The sequence below is a fragment of the Ochotona princeps genome, chromosome 9 (assembly GCF_030435755.1).
Source record: "Ochotona princeps isolate mOchPri1 chromosome 9, mOchPri1.hap1, whole genome shotgun sequence".
Lineage (NCBI taxonomy): Eukaryota > Metazoa > Chordata > Mammalia > Lagomorpha > Ochotonidae > Ochotona > Ochotona princeps.
In genome coordinates, this window is record NC_080840.1 from 69001375 (window position 1) to 69016263 (window position 14889).

A 14889-nucleotide genomic window follows, 5' to 3' on the forward strand; every position below is an offset into this window, starting at 1 on the left:
AGGATTGAATGCAATGCAACAAATAGCAGAAGGAAGGATTTGTTCTCTGTTTTCTCTGAAGTAGGGCACTAGACTTCTTTTGTTTCAAATTGGAATGTATTCTATTGATGCCTTTGCTCCTTAAGCCTTCGACTTGCACACAGATTATTATAGCAGCGTTCCTGGGTCTCTAGCTTGCAGACTGTATATCATGGGACTTCTTGGGCTTTATAAGTGAATGAGTGCTTCCTAATAAATCTCTTTTCATGTGTAGTAATACATAAAAATATAATGAGTATATAATAAAACTCTTTAATATATATTATTTATTTTAAGCCATTGATTCATGAAGGCTCAGAAAACAAGTCAGAGACCAAAGGAAGCCAACTCAAGTCTGAGTTTAAAGTCTTGAGAACCAAGAGAATCAATGGTGAGAGTTTTAGTCTGAGCCGATGTCTGTTAGTTTTGTTTCTTGGAAGAATTCAGAAGAAAACTGTTTCTGAGTGGAGAAATAACATGATCAAATGTGCTATGGTTGGGAGAGCTAATTTTCTTATAGGAGTGAGATTGAAAAGTAGACCAATGATTAGAAAGACTGACGGTAAAGGGGTATGTTCATTTCGACTGAACGGAAAACGTACTTAGTGTTAGCATGGAGACTGAAGAAGGAACAATAATTAGACTAAGAATGAAGCAGGATTTGATGGTACTATATAGGCAATGAGAAAATTATTGCTTTAGGTTTTTCTATAGATGGGAAATAAGAGAATGATAATTGAAGTAGCTGCAAAGGAGAAATAAGAAACAGGGAAAGAGCATTAGTTGGAATGCTGTTACATTTTTAATTTTATTGAATAAGTTACTGGATGTAAGTAGAGAACATATTTTTTGCATGTTTAGGATATCCATCCCTACCACCCCTCCTTTTCCGGTTAGATTCTTTTCAGGCCCTATTTCTGTCTTTTCTTTCTGAAATTTTCTAGTCATTCTTTATACTGTAAACCCACATTTATCAAGTAAGAGCTATTTAGCTTTTGGCTTATAGGCCCTTAAATTCTGAAAAAAAAGCCAACCAATCTTTTGTAAAACTTGCCAGGTTTTGTCATAAAGCATACAATCAAAAATGGTGACTTTGCACAATGATATATTATGTTACAGGGGTGGATCAGTCTGTGGTTTGCTGAATGCCTCTACATCATAGGCTTTTTTAGTTAATGCAATTTGTTGAAATCCTCTCAGCAAAGGGCTGTTACAGCGACTGTCATCTGGGACCTGGAAATAGCCTTGTTTTAAGAGCCCTATGTTACACACTGATGGCACTTATTAGAATGGCATTCTATATGTTTTATTACTTCCGACATCAGCCTGGCTTTTTTAGCTTCCTCACAGCATGCTACTTTGGTAATTATGCTAATGCTAGCTGATTCATGAGGACAACTTCCTAAAGTGCACTTAATTAACTTGGAGATTTTGTAAACAGCTGTACATGTAGGTTCCACAAATTGTGGGAATATGTCAATCTGACAAGTGTACAGTCTGCCTTCCTAACTTTATCACTTTTTAGCTAAAGCTTCAAATATCAAGGAAAGGGCAGGCATTTGATGTAGTGGGTAAGTTGCTCTTTGGGGTGCCCTCATTTCATACAGGAGTGCCTGGGCGTGAGTCATGGCTCTGCTTTGGATTCCAGCTTCCTACTAATGCACATCCTGGATGGCAGCAGAGGATGGGTTCAGGTAGTTAAGTTAGGCCCCTGCCACTCTCTTGGAGTCCATGACTGGGTTCTGGATAGGAATTATCTGGCTATTCCAGTCTGTTGATGCAGACAGGTTAGAAATATTGTTTGCTTGTTGGCCCTTAAGTTGATGTAAGAGAAAATATTAAGACTTTATTTTCAGAGGATAGCATTTTTCTGAAATGTTGCTGCCATGTGTTTTTGTTCGCTTGTGAATCCTGCTAACATTGTTCTTTAGGGGTCTGTTTCGAAAATCAGATTTCCCATGCCAAGGGATCTCCAGTTTCTGTTTCACTTCAGGCTCAAGCTGCTGGGTTGGTTCCATACCTCAGTGACTCAATAACTTTGGCTGAATGGAAAGCATCTCACTATTGAGCTATTGATATATTTTACTAAAAATCTTGTAGCCTCTATACACATAAGTGGTGAGAGTCATGCACCTGGGAGATAGAGCCAAAACCAAGCTAATCAAAATGGAAGGAAGACACATCATCAGGAAAGAAATGAAGAGAATATATTATATATATATATATACATATATATATATAAGCATATGATACTGAATTATAAAACAAAAGTAACAACTGCACAAAACTAATAACAATGGAAAATAGGGATTTTAAAAATAAACTGATTATGACTGTATAAACTCACATACTTGGATAAGTCCTAAAATTTAAGCTAGGGATTGCTTCTGGTTTCTCAAGGAGCCTGGCGAGGTCATTTCCCTCATTAATTTAAACTGCAGCCCTGGGTGCCAGGTCTTTGGGAACTAGCTAGATTACACCTAAAGATATCAAACGTTTATTGCTTAGCCTTTTCCTTGACTTCAACAGTCAGAATCTCTTCCCCGACCTCAGCAGAATGAGCCATGCTGATGATGAGTGACTGGCCACTAGTTCCCCGGGATAAAACCGCCTTTCTCATTGATGGGGGTGCTTCCTCTGCTGAGCTTGAACTTGCCCTACTTTTGGATCTGTCTGGGGATTTCTCTGCCAGCTTGATTTCTTTATCTTCATCCTCATTTTCTTTATCTTCATGCTCTTTTCCAGCACCCTCTTCTCTTCCAAGGTTTTCATCCTTTTTCTGAAAGAAGCAGTCACAACAATTCATATTGAAATTGGAGTCATGGAGATTAGACTCTCTTAATTAGCATGCAGTGGGTAAAATGACTGCCAAGGCAAAATGAGCTGAGTATGGAATCAGGTCTGCGGTGCTTCTTGCTGTCGTTGGGCAGGATTTGCTGCGGAACATTGCTGTGACTTTGGCTCACTGGATCAATCTGCATTATTTTTTTGTCCCTTTCTATGTCCTCATCTATATTTATCTTAGTCTAAACATCTCCAATTGTTCATGGGAGCTGGTGCTGTCATTTTTGTAAAAAAATATTTTGTGTTTTATATTATCCATAGAAACATTTGTAATAAAAAATATGCTCTAAGCACCCTGATGATGCTTAGGATGAACCTGAGAGAGGCTTTGCCCAAGGCACAAATGTGCACAGATAAAGAAGGTAGAACCTTCTTCTACCCACCGACTCCTATCTTCTTAAGACTTCATATTTTTTTTTGCTGTAAATTATTCATTTGTTGATATAAATGAAGTATTTTGCTTTATGCTATAGCCTTAGTATTGTGTGTGTTGAAAAGGGCCAGTCAAGTTTCAGTCTCTTGCATATGATTGATTTTATAATGCTTTGTGTACTTATTTTACAAAAGGTGCGGTTATTCATTTGTTGCAGTTTCTGAGAGAATGTATTGATTAGGTTCAAAAAGTGGAAATTTCTGTTTATTGTGTTTGTCAATGTCCACCTCTGTAGACTTATGGCAATCTAAGTACCATAGACCTCTCCTACATCAGGAGAAAAATGTCTCCAAAAAACAGAAAGGAGAGAGAAACAATGATATCTTGAGTTTCTAGCTGAGTATAGGCCTCTAAGTCTGAACACCTGAGCAGCAGGTTTTCTTGTCCTGTGACTAATTGTGATTTTATATAAATTCCTGAGTTTGGGTCTCAGTTTGTTCATCTGTAACATAAAGAACCTGGATGTTATCTGTAAGGCTCTGTGTAATATACATGGGTTAAATTAAAAAGAAATGCTTTTTACTGACATATTGATGAAATCAGGAAATCTTTCTATGTGGTAGTTTGTCCCATAACCCTGGCATATACAGCAAATGCTGAGCCATTGCTCCTAGGGGAAGGACAGGGTTAGATTCTTATAAGCCTGTATCACATCTTTGTCAACTGATCAATACATAACTTTGCCACATTTTTGTTTAGAGACACTCTGTTTAATTTGGCGTATTACTTAACTTGAAGAATTAGTGACTCATCACATTGGAACCAGGGATAACAATACTGTAACCAATGGCTGAATGAAGCTTATCGAACATATTCATCTATTTTTGTGAGGCACATCACACACTTTTCTATTTATGAACATGAGATTGTATGTCAGCAATATGGTTGGGGGCCATTTTAAACAATACAGTCACTTAGGCAAAAAAATAAAAAATAAAAAAGGCTACAAAGGATCATTTGTTTACAGGTGAGATCTGAAACAGCCGTCCTTTGTCCAACCTTCGCTGGAAATGTATGCATCAGCCAACTTAAATTTTTTGTCCGTCATCATGTACTTGTCCTTGAATGACCACCATGGCACCATGAGTATTAATTTGGGGGTTACAAATAAACTATGATGATTAGGTTGATTTGTAAATACAGAATCCACTAATAATCATGCAGTATAGTTTATAGTAAGAAATCATATTTATAAAGATATATGTGTATATGTATATGTATATAAAAGCCATCTGTAATAGACTTGGGAGGATTAAACGTGATAATATATAATGATTCAGTTCACATAAGAAATGTTATGTAGAAAGCAGTAGCTATGAGCACCAGATTAATCTAGATTCTGCCAGTATCTACAGCAGAATTAGAACAGGAGACTGTCTGCTAAAGCCAGTGTTCTATCCATTACGATATTCCATTAGCCCTTCCTTGTTACCTGAGCTTGTTCGATTTTCAGTTTGAGTAGTCTTGCAAGATCTGCTCTTCGAGAGCCTCCCAGGAGAGCTTTGAACATTTTGGGTGTTGGTTGTTTTGGTGGGAAGAGAAAGGCAAGTCCTTTTCTTGGAGGGTTGGGCTCTGTGGTCTTCCCCGCCTGCTTTAAAAGCACTCTGTGAACAGGAAAGCAAAGCACTGTTAGGCAGCTCAGGGAGATGTCCTGCAAGATCTGGGAGGTGACAGTGACACTGGCATTGAGGATTCTTCAGGAAGTGTATCTTATGGAGGGGTTGCCATTGTGGTGCAGAATGTTAAGCTGCTGTTCACAATGCCAGGTTCCCATGAGTCCGGTTCGAATTTTCGCTCCTCTGTCTCCAATCCAGCTCCCTGTCATGCATCTAAGAAAATAGAAGGTATTCCACATGGGTCCCTTGCTACCCATTTGTAGACCCAGAGAGTATGCCAGGCTCCTGGTCTTGGCCTGGCCCAGCCCAGGCCACTGCAGCCAGTTGGGAATGAACCAGTGGATGCAAGGGGTTGGTCTGTCTCTCTGTCTCCTCCTTCTCTCACTTTCTCTCTCTCTTCCTCTCTGTAATTCCTTTTCAAATAAATACATCTTTTTTAAAAAGTGTATCTCATGAAGAAAATTGATTATGATTAACATGCTCTGAGATTTTATAGGATAAAATCAACTTGCTCCATCTCTTACGGGGTATTAAGGGTTGTACCTGGCTTTCTTCATGAGAAGCTTTTCGGAATCTGGATAATGCACTAGGATGGACTGCAGAGTCTTTTTGTCCAGAGTTAAGAGATTGGCAAACCCGTGGGCCACCACATTGGCAGTTCGGCGGTTTCCACCTCCTGCTGCTAGAAGGCTGTGTGAGAGAAAAGTGAGTCATTGCCACAGCTTCACTTTTTAATCATGGATACCCTTGAAACAATAGATTTGGGAGGCCTCCGAGATGGTTCAGTGGCGGTGAGGATCTGGGTGCTCATTCAGAGCGTTACAGCAGTAATGGACATGGCAACTATTTTCAGCATGTTTGTTTCTAACTCCCATCCCAAATCAAAGACTTGTGCTAAGAGTGCCTGTTGGATCCTTTGTCCCAGATACTTAGAGGTGCAGAATCCTTTAAAAATGTGCATCTTAAAAGAAAAACAAAAGAAAACAAAAATGACAAACAAAAACCAAACAAACAAATGTGCATCTTTCTTGTGCTCCTCCAGATCCATTTCCCACTCTTTTCCACCTTCCTTAGTCCCCAGGAAGCTGAACCCTGCAGCTCTGACTTCTGCATGGGCTCAACCAATGGGAAATGACAGTGGGAAATCAGAGAAGACGAATGGGGCATTTATTTGCCTTTTTTTTTTCCCTCTAGTCAGGCCTTATGTTACCAGTAGCTGCAGCTCCCGACCTGTGGGCGTGGAGTAGAATTGCCTTAGTGCTTTTGGGATTCTGGTACCCATGCTCATCCTTGTCTAATTCAGGCTCGTCTGGGCTAACAGCTCCTGTGTGTTTACCAAATTTGGTACACCTTGTCATCCTTTGTTGGGTATTCTTTGGTTGAATGAATTCCCTTACTTTTTCCAGTGATTGCCTTATTCAACTCTGCTTGCCTTATTTAACTGTTTCCGTTTTCTGCCTAGGATCTAACCGATAGAGATCTTAATACAGACCTGAGGGCCAGTTTTTGATGCCTGATTATTTTGGATGAGTTCAGTCTCTTCCCCTACTAAACCATCAAATCATCTTGCTTCTCAATGACATTAACACAATCACTCACCTACAACCTCTCACTTGGGATGTCAGTGGATTTTGGAATTTGTCTCTGAGAGTAAAACAGAGCATTTCACATTAGAGAAATCAGCAATAAATTCTTGGGAATAAATTAATCCATAAAATAATAAGTGAATGAAAAGTGTATCAGCTACCAAGAAGCTGGAAAAAAGGAGCAGGCCATAAAAGTAGGGTAAGATGACACACACATTTCAAATATTCAAAAAAGACACTTGGGGTACTACATTGAAGAGATAACACAATAGATTAAACCTCTTGGAGACTGTCCATTAAAATGGAGGAATATAAAAATGACACTGAATGAAAGTCAGTCTCTAGTGAGGGAATGTGTAAAGAGGTGGACGGATTGTTACAAGACCAGTGGAATGAGAAGCAAGAGTCCTTCTAAAAGTGTGTAAGATGCTTGCTTTTCTGTAAAAACTACACTTAGCAAGATCAAAATTCTAACCGCACACTGAGCTTGAAGTTTTAGCATGAGACTAGCAGGTGACATGCAGTTAGGTGGAGTCCCTGTTGCAATGTCCAGTCTTATCAGGAAAAGAGCAAGGAAGTAGGGATACCACCCTTCTGAATTCTTGGCTTATCACAAGAATGAATGAAGAAACTGCCATTAACTCTCTCCTGATGGCCTTTGTTTTGAGCAAGCTAGAAAGGATTAGGCCCTGGCTGTTTGAATATTGTGTTCTCACCTTCTCATTGTTAGCTCCTGGTTTGCTTTTTCCCCCAAAATTGTACATTAAAAAACTCAATTCAGTCAGATATTTGGGTCTTCCAGAAATTACCCAAATTCTTACCAAATTCTTACCAAATTCTTATGTGAGACAAGAATTTTTTAAAAAAGATTTATGTATTATTTTTATTGGATAGACAGATATACAGAGAGAAGGAGATACAGTGAGAGAAAGAGCTTCTGTCCACTGGTTCACTCCCCAAGTGGCTGCAGTGGCCAGAGTCAAGCTGATTCAAAGTCAGGAGCCAGAAACTTCTTCCAGGTCTGTGGTGCAGTTGCAAGGTTCAAAGGATTTGAGCCATCCTCAATTGCTTTCCCAGGTCACAGGCAGTGGGGCTGCTGGGATTAGAACCAACACCCATATGGGATTCTGGTACTTGCAAGACTTTAGCCATTAGGCTACTGCGCTGGGCCCAAATTTGCATCATTTTGCTGTAGCAAAAGGACAGGGAGAGAGCCTCTGATCATTAGGAGCAAGAACATGAGAGACTGCACGAGGCCCATGCCTGAAAAAATGTATCAGATGGTGTGGACACCTCTTCCTATTCTTGTAGTGAGAAGAGATTCCAGTTGGCAATTAATTGTTAATAAAAGCTAATGTATAGTTTCAGCCCTAACATGTCAAAAGGTTGGAAGTCATCGTTCCTTTTCTTATAACAAAAAGCTGATGCATGAGATTAATGACTTTTCTTGGATCCACTGGAGAACTCGGATCACAGGGCAAATGGCTACCTGAAAATCTGGAGAGATAGTTCAATGTATAAAACTGCAGTCAGGCCTGTGGGCAGGGCAGAAGCCTCTGCAGTCCCATCTGTTAAGTCCCCTTGAGTGATAATTATAATGATTTGTTGGATGCTGAGTGTGGCTCTTACGATCCACAGTTATGGGAATGTTCATACTTCCATAGCTTTTTACCTCCATTAATCCCAGGCAAGAAATGGTCCCTCCTGAATCCACCAGGGGAAAGGAAGATTAATCATTGTGAGATACACTCAAACACAGCCACAGAATTCACAAAAAACCTTTTGTCACAAGCTTATCCTACTTGAGGGCTGTGAACTTTCCTACTGTAACTTCTCAATCCTTCCTGTCCAACCTGAGGGCAACAGAGGATGGCCCAAAGCCTTGGGACCCTGTACCTGCATGGGACCCTCAGGAGTAGGCTCCTGGCTCCTGGCTTTGGATCGGCTCAGCTCTGGCACTTGCGGCCACATGGCGAGTGAACAAGTGGACGTAGGATCTTTCTTCCTCTCCTTCTCTTTGTAAAGCTGCCTTTCTAATAAAAACAAATGAATCTTTAAAAAAAGAAAAGAAACTTAGGTGAAGGTTACAACATAAGCACACATACTCAAAATGATCTAATTTTAGGGATTGTGGATTTTCTCTTTCTACACCTCACCAGTGCTGACAGGCCTGCTACGTACAGGGGTTTATAGCTGGCTCCATTCAAAAGGTGAAGACTTTATGAAGAGGAGTATTTAGGGAAGCCCAAAATTGACAGAGGAGAGAAAAACAGAAACACAAGAGGAATTTGAAGCTGTTGGAACCTATAGTTAAAACAGTAAACCTGACCCAACTCCTAGCCAGATTAACATTAAAAATTCATATGAAATGGCTGTTTACTTCACTTTCCATTTTTAGCAATTTCAAATTTTACAAGAAATGCTAAAAGTCAAGAATGAACACAGCGTGAAGACAAAAAAACAGCAGCAGGAGTAGATTGGGGGTATGACATAGATGTTTTAATTATTAGGCCAGGAGTTTTAAAAATCTGATTCCAGTATTAAATAAAATAAAGGGAAAAAGTAAGAACATGAAAGAAATGGAGAAATAGAAATTTTCAGAAAGAATCCAAAAGAAGTGCTAGAAATGAATATCACTGTAGCATAATCGAACAAACTTTTGATGGGCTCATCAATAGACTGGATAGGCCCAGGGAAGGAACAGGAAGGCTACACTGTGCTGTGAGGAGTGAAGCCACTGCCTGATGCCAGAGTCCCACACCAGAGTGCTGGCTTAAGTCCCTGTTGTTGTGTTTCTGATCCAGCTTTCTGCCATACTCCCTGGAAGGCAAGTCAAATGGCTCAAGTGCACGAGCCCCTGCAACCCCTGTGGCAATTCTGGATGGAGTTCCTTGCTCCTGGCTTCTTTTTGGTTTAGACCTGGATGTTGAGGAGTTTTAAGGAGTGAATCAGCAGATGGAAGATCTCTCTTTTCCTTTCTCTTCTTTCTCTCTCTTTCTCACTCAGCCTCTTCAAGAAACAATGAACTGGAAGATGTGTCATTAGAAACATTCTAGACTGCAGTGCGGAGGAATGAAGAGAACTGATCATAGAAAACGGCACTAATTTTGAAAGTAACATACATGTAGTTAGAATCGGAGGGAAGGGAGAGCAGATGTGGAAACAAGATTGTAGGGCATCAAGTGGGAAAAGTAGCCTACGTTCTTACTGCAGGAAATCAAAGAGAGAAATTAGAAGGAATCCAGAGGGGGAGGTCAGAGAATATCTCAGGAATAGACATTGAAAAGATTTATAGAAGATTGCTCCTCAGAAATCATGCAATCAAGAAAAAAGCAAAACATTTAAAATGTTGTCAGAAAAAATTACCATCCTTAAATTATGCATGCAGTAAAATTATCCTTCAAAAGTCAATGAGAGGGCCTGGTGCAGTAGCCTAGTGGTTAAAGTCCTTGCCTTGCACACACCGGGATCCCATATGGGTGCCGCTTCTAATCCTGGCAGTCCTGCTTCCCATCCAGGTCCCTGCTTGTGGCCTGGATAAGCAGTCAAGGATGGCCCAAAGCCCTGGCACCCTGCACCCACGTGGGAGACCCAGAAGAGGTCTAGGCTGCTGGCTTTGAATCAGCTCAACTCTGGCCATTGTAGCCACTTGGGGAGTGAATCAGTGGATGGAAGATCTTCCTCTCTGTCTCTCCTCCTCTCTATATATCTGACTTACCAAAAAAAGTCAATGAGAAACTCAGAAAAGGAAAACTCAGAAATCCATCACTATAGCACACTTACCTTGAAAAAAATGTTAGAAGCAGTTTTTCAGGAGAAAAAAAATGTTATAACCTAGGTCTACATGAACAAAGGAGGAAAATTGGGGTAAATGATAGCAAAATAATATATACATATATATTTAATTGATATGAGAGATATATTTTTAAACAGCAACAGGGGGCCAAAACAGTTGCGTAGCAAGCTAATTCTCAAGATGAGGTAGCAGTAACCCATGTGGATGCCAGTTATAGTCCTGGTTGCTGCACTTCTGGTCTGTCTTCTTGCTAACGGCCTGGGAAAGCAACAGAGAATGGCTCAAGCCCTTGCACCACTGCACCCCCATGGGAGACTTGGAAGTAGCTCCTGGCTCCTGGCTCTGGATTCAAATGCACCTTGGAAGGTTTCTGCCTCTCATGCTCTTTGTAACTCTGACTTCCAAGTAAAAGAAATAAATCTTTTAAAAAACAGTAGCAATATATTGGGTAATTCTAGCATTTGGGAAAATGAAATGAAAAACAAAAATATTATAAGGACTGGGAGGGCAGCACTGGGTGCTTCTGTTACTTATACTACATGTGAGGTGGTAGAGTGTCGTGTGAAAGAGGCCTTAAAGTCGTTGAAATTGCACCTTGAAAACTTTTGGGCAACCATTAAACTTCTGAATAATTGTTGGGTTAAGAAAGAGAAGACTCAATCATAAAAATATGCAATTAAAACCAAAGGAGGAAGGAAAGGACAGGAGAGAAGTTAATCTAAAGTCATTGTACAAAGCATCAAACTTTGCCACTTACTTCATCTATTTGCACTAAAGGTGAAGGTGGAGGGCTGTAATTAAATGATGCAGTTACTCAATATCTAATCACATACATTTATTCTCCAGTCTCCTTAAGAATGGACTCACCCCTCCAAGACAAAAATGTGTCTTTGGACTTCTTAAGGTTGGCTGTGTTAAAGGCTACTTATCTTACTATGGAAAAAATCTGCTGTAAGAATGAACTAACACTGAACTTTTACCATGAAAAACCTATTTAACACATTCAATGTTTGATGATTTTACATTTCAGTTTTTTGTTTAATGACTAGTAAAGCTATTTTTTGAGTTCTTTCCTAAGTTTCTCCCCCAAAGTTCTGCATTTGCAAGATAAAAGAAGCGAACTTTGACCTGCGCATGTATCTGTCTCCATGTATGTATGCATCGCATGTATCTGTCTCCATGTATGTATGCATCGCATGTATCTATCCATCTGTCTAGTGATCAGTGCAATCAATTTTTTATTTTTTACCCAATTTCCTGTCTGCCTATCCCTCTGTGAAATGGGTGTTGCTATTTTGAAAACAGTGGTTGGATGAATCGATTTCATTCACATTGCTGAAGCCTTAGATACAGAGTAATCCAGGAGTGAGGCACTGCTGGATGGCATTGAAGAGCTTGATTTGAACCTGAGAATGCCTGTGTCTGTCAGACTATCAGAGAAGAACGGAAATAACATATTTAAATGTCAGGTTATTTGGAGATTTCTCAAGCTTTAATTAAACTTGCCTACAGGTTACACATTTGGAGTGCTTGATGAGTTTTTGAACGGAAGAAGCAGTCGGCCAGATGGATCTTGCCCAAACTCTCTCAGCAATGTTTAAAATAGCATCTCCCCTTCCCCCTGCCTTCTTGTCCACAAAATGCTTCTCCAGCATTCTACCAATGGAAAGTTCCACTCATTGCATAGCTTAGTAAAAAAAAGATCCTTAAATATTTCCAATTCCACATAGGCTTTCTGAAAGGGTCATGATGGAGGACTAGTTGAGGTTGATGTTACTTGTCCGCATGTCCGAAAACAGAAGTGAATAGAGCAATGGCCCAGGAAACAAAAGAATCTGTTCTAATTTTAGACCCCTATTTATTTGCTGTGACCTTAGGCTGTAATTAAAGGACTTTTCTGGCTTTTACTCCAATTATGTAAGTATATAGAGACGCCTACCATATGTTTACAACAGGAGAATTAGGGGAAAAGGAGGATCAAGGATGAAGATATTTTGAAAGAATGCAGGCTTGGGAAGCCAAGGATTCTAACACTGCCTGGGTCTATGAACAGATTGCTGATCTCTTCTGTAGGAAACAAGGTCATATTTTGTACCGAGTACAGGCATCTATCAGAAGAAATAGCTGTTAGCAAACTCCTGAGATGCAATTATGAAGAAGGTATAATTAGGTAAGACCACTTGCTGAGCAGTTTTAAATTTTAATTGGTTGTGTAGAACTGGTTATTAAACCACTTGCTTTGTACTGGTGTGCCGGAAGTGGGTGAGTGAACAAAAACAGTTGTGTGAATGTCACAGACAGTATATTCAGAGATCATGTGTGAGAAAAAGTATGTGTGAAATTCTGTAAATGTCAGGAACAAATAGCACCCTAGAGCTTTACATATGCAACAATATATATTATACTGCAAAATGTGGAAAATGAAATTGAAACATTTTAGTGCAAAATAATTAAAGTCCATTTCGGAGATGTTCAAAAACTCCGTGAAAAATATATATCATGAGCAAACTATGTCTGAATTTTAAAGGTCTTTTTCCTCTGTAGCAAAATAAACCATCTTTTAATTCCTTTTACACAAAGTTTCGAAAAGTAATTTTGTGTAATGCACACACATATGATAGCATATATAACATATGAATATATGTATTAGCATTTTTTCCCCTTTTTTTCTGTAGTCAGAATATCCCCAACCTTTTTCTGGGGCTGTAATACATGCCATTACAAATTGTATGCTGCAAAAACTACCTATAATGTACTTAAAGCCCCTTTGATTTGTGCAGAGTACAACCTGCACAGCTCTTTGTAGCTGAGTTACTGTATTCAGAAAACATTTCAAAAGGCAAAATGTAAGAGAACAAACTGAATATAGGATTACAATAAGAATGGGGCGAGAAAATAGGGCTCACCTAAAAAGGCAAACTTTACCATGGAAGATTTCAAATTTGGCTTTAAGGTTTTAAAGACTTTTTTAAGTATAAAAAGACTTCCATAATATGAAAATAAATCCAATCTTGTGTTTTAAGTTTTAAACACAGTCTGGCTAGTGTTGTGATGAGTTAAGCTACCACCTGTGACACTGACAACCCATACCACAATGCTGGTTTTAGTTTTGTTGCTCCGCTTTGGATGCAGCTCCCTGCTAACGTACCAGGGAAAGCAGCACAAGTGCTTGGACGTAGACCTAGTTGTTGGGGTCATTTGGGGAGTGAACCAGCAGCTGGGAAATCTCTCTCCGTCTCTGCCTCTCTCTCATTCTGCTTTTCACATAAACAAATAAAGCTGAGCCGATCTGAAGCCAGGAGCCAGGAGCTTCCTCCGGGTCTTCCCCGCAGGTTCAAAGTCCCAAGGCTATGGGCCATCCTGAACTGGTTTCCCAGGTCACAAGCAGGAAGGTTAATGGGAAGCAGGGCTGCTGGGATATGAACCAGTGCCCATATGGAATCCTGGCATTCAGGGCAAGGACTTTAGTCGCTAGGCCACTGTGCTGGGCGCACAAAATAAATCTTAGAAACATTTCCTGAAAGACTTCTTAAGAAGCTATTCTATGATATGGTGAAAAATGTCTCATTTTTATTATACAATTATTCAAATAGAATCCCTGGTAAGGGCTGTGTGCCACTTTCAGGTACGGTTCAGCAAGAGTTGTTGGATGGATGGAGAAGGAAGGACAAATCAATGTATTCTAGATGTGGAGCTCACTTAAGCATTGCATTTCCCAAGTGGGATTTGATAGATCTTTTGTGTGTCTGTGTGTGTGTGTGTGTTCTGGACATCAATCATGCATGGAAAGATAATTCACTGTGAAACTGAGACAAAAAGGAAAAAAGTTCCATAAGGAGCTAGGTATTGTGGCACATCCTGGGGTTGTCAAGATGATGGTTGTCATTCTTCAAGTTGTTTGTAACCTAGGAGTAGTGTCATGTGGGATATCATGAGGATAGTCAGACCAACAGAGAGAAGTTGGGCATCACTATGAAAATCAGCAGTACAAAACTGTCTTGAACACCAACATGATACCACAGTGGAAAATTCCACACTTAACTTCAGCTGATGGATCTCAGTCAAAACGAGGTATGCTAAAAATAGCGGAAAAAAATCACCTTCAATCTGTGTGTATAAAGTAGATAGAAAACTTGAGCTTTGCTTTCAGAATCGGGGCACCTCTCCAAGACAGTTCATTATACATCTATAAATCTTCTAAAAAACGTGATGCATATGAAATATTAGTCCAAAGGATTTCAGTTAGTGGACACTGTATGACACAGAGCTGCCATTGTGACACGGCGGGTTAAACGGCTACCTGTGATGCCAGCATGTGCTGTGGGTGCCAGTTCAAGATATGAGCGTGTCAGTTGTGATGCAGTTTCCTGGTAATACACCTGGGAAGGCGGCTGAGGACCGGCCAAGTGCTGCCACCCATGAGGGAGACCGTGATAGAGCTCCAGGCTTCTGCCTTCAGCCTTGCCTAGCTCTGGCTACCGTGGCCATTTAGGAAATGAATCACCAGTTAGCAACTCACCACTGTAATACGTGCTGAGGCGATATAACCAATGGGTCAGATCCTGTTCCCTGTCACTCCATTTGACTTAGGAAAAT

At 40.0% G+C, this 14889-nt stretch overlaps 1 protein-coding gene across 1 annotated transcript in view; it reads right to left on the reverse strand.

The window, feature by feature from the left end:
- Positions 1–2515: 2515 nt before the first annotated feature.
- The window catches only part of CNGB3 (cyclic nucleotide gated channel subunit beta 3), a 164389-nt gene continuing 152015 nt past the window's right edge, over positions 2516–14889 (reverse strand). Inside the window, exons 15-17 of the mRNA XM_058668413.1 lie at positions 5455–5601; positions 4728–4899; positions 2516–2797 (exon numbers count right to left, since the gene is read on the reverse strand). Coding sequence (XP_058524396.1) covers positions 2516–2797; positions 4728–4899; positions 5455–5601 — 601 coding nt within the window. The remainder of the gene's footprint in view (positions 2798–4727; positions 4900–5454; positions 5602–14889) is intronic.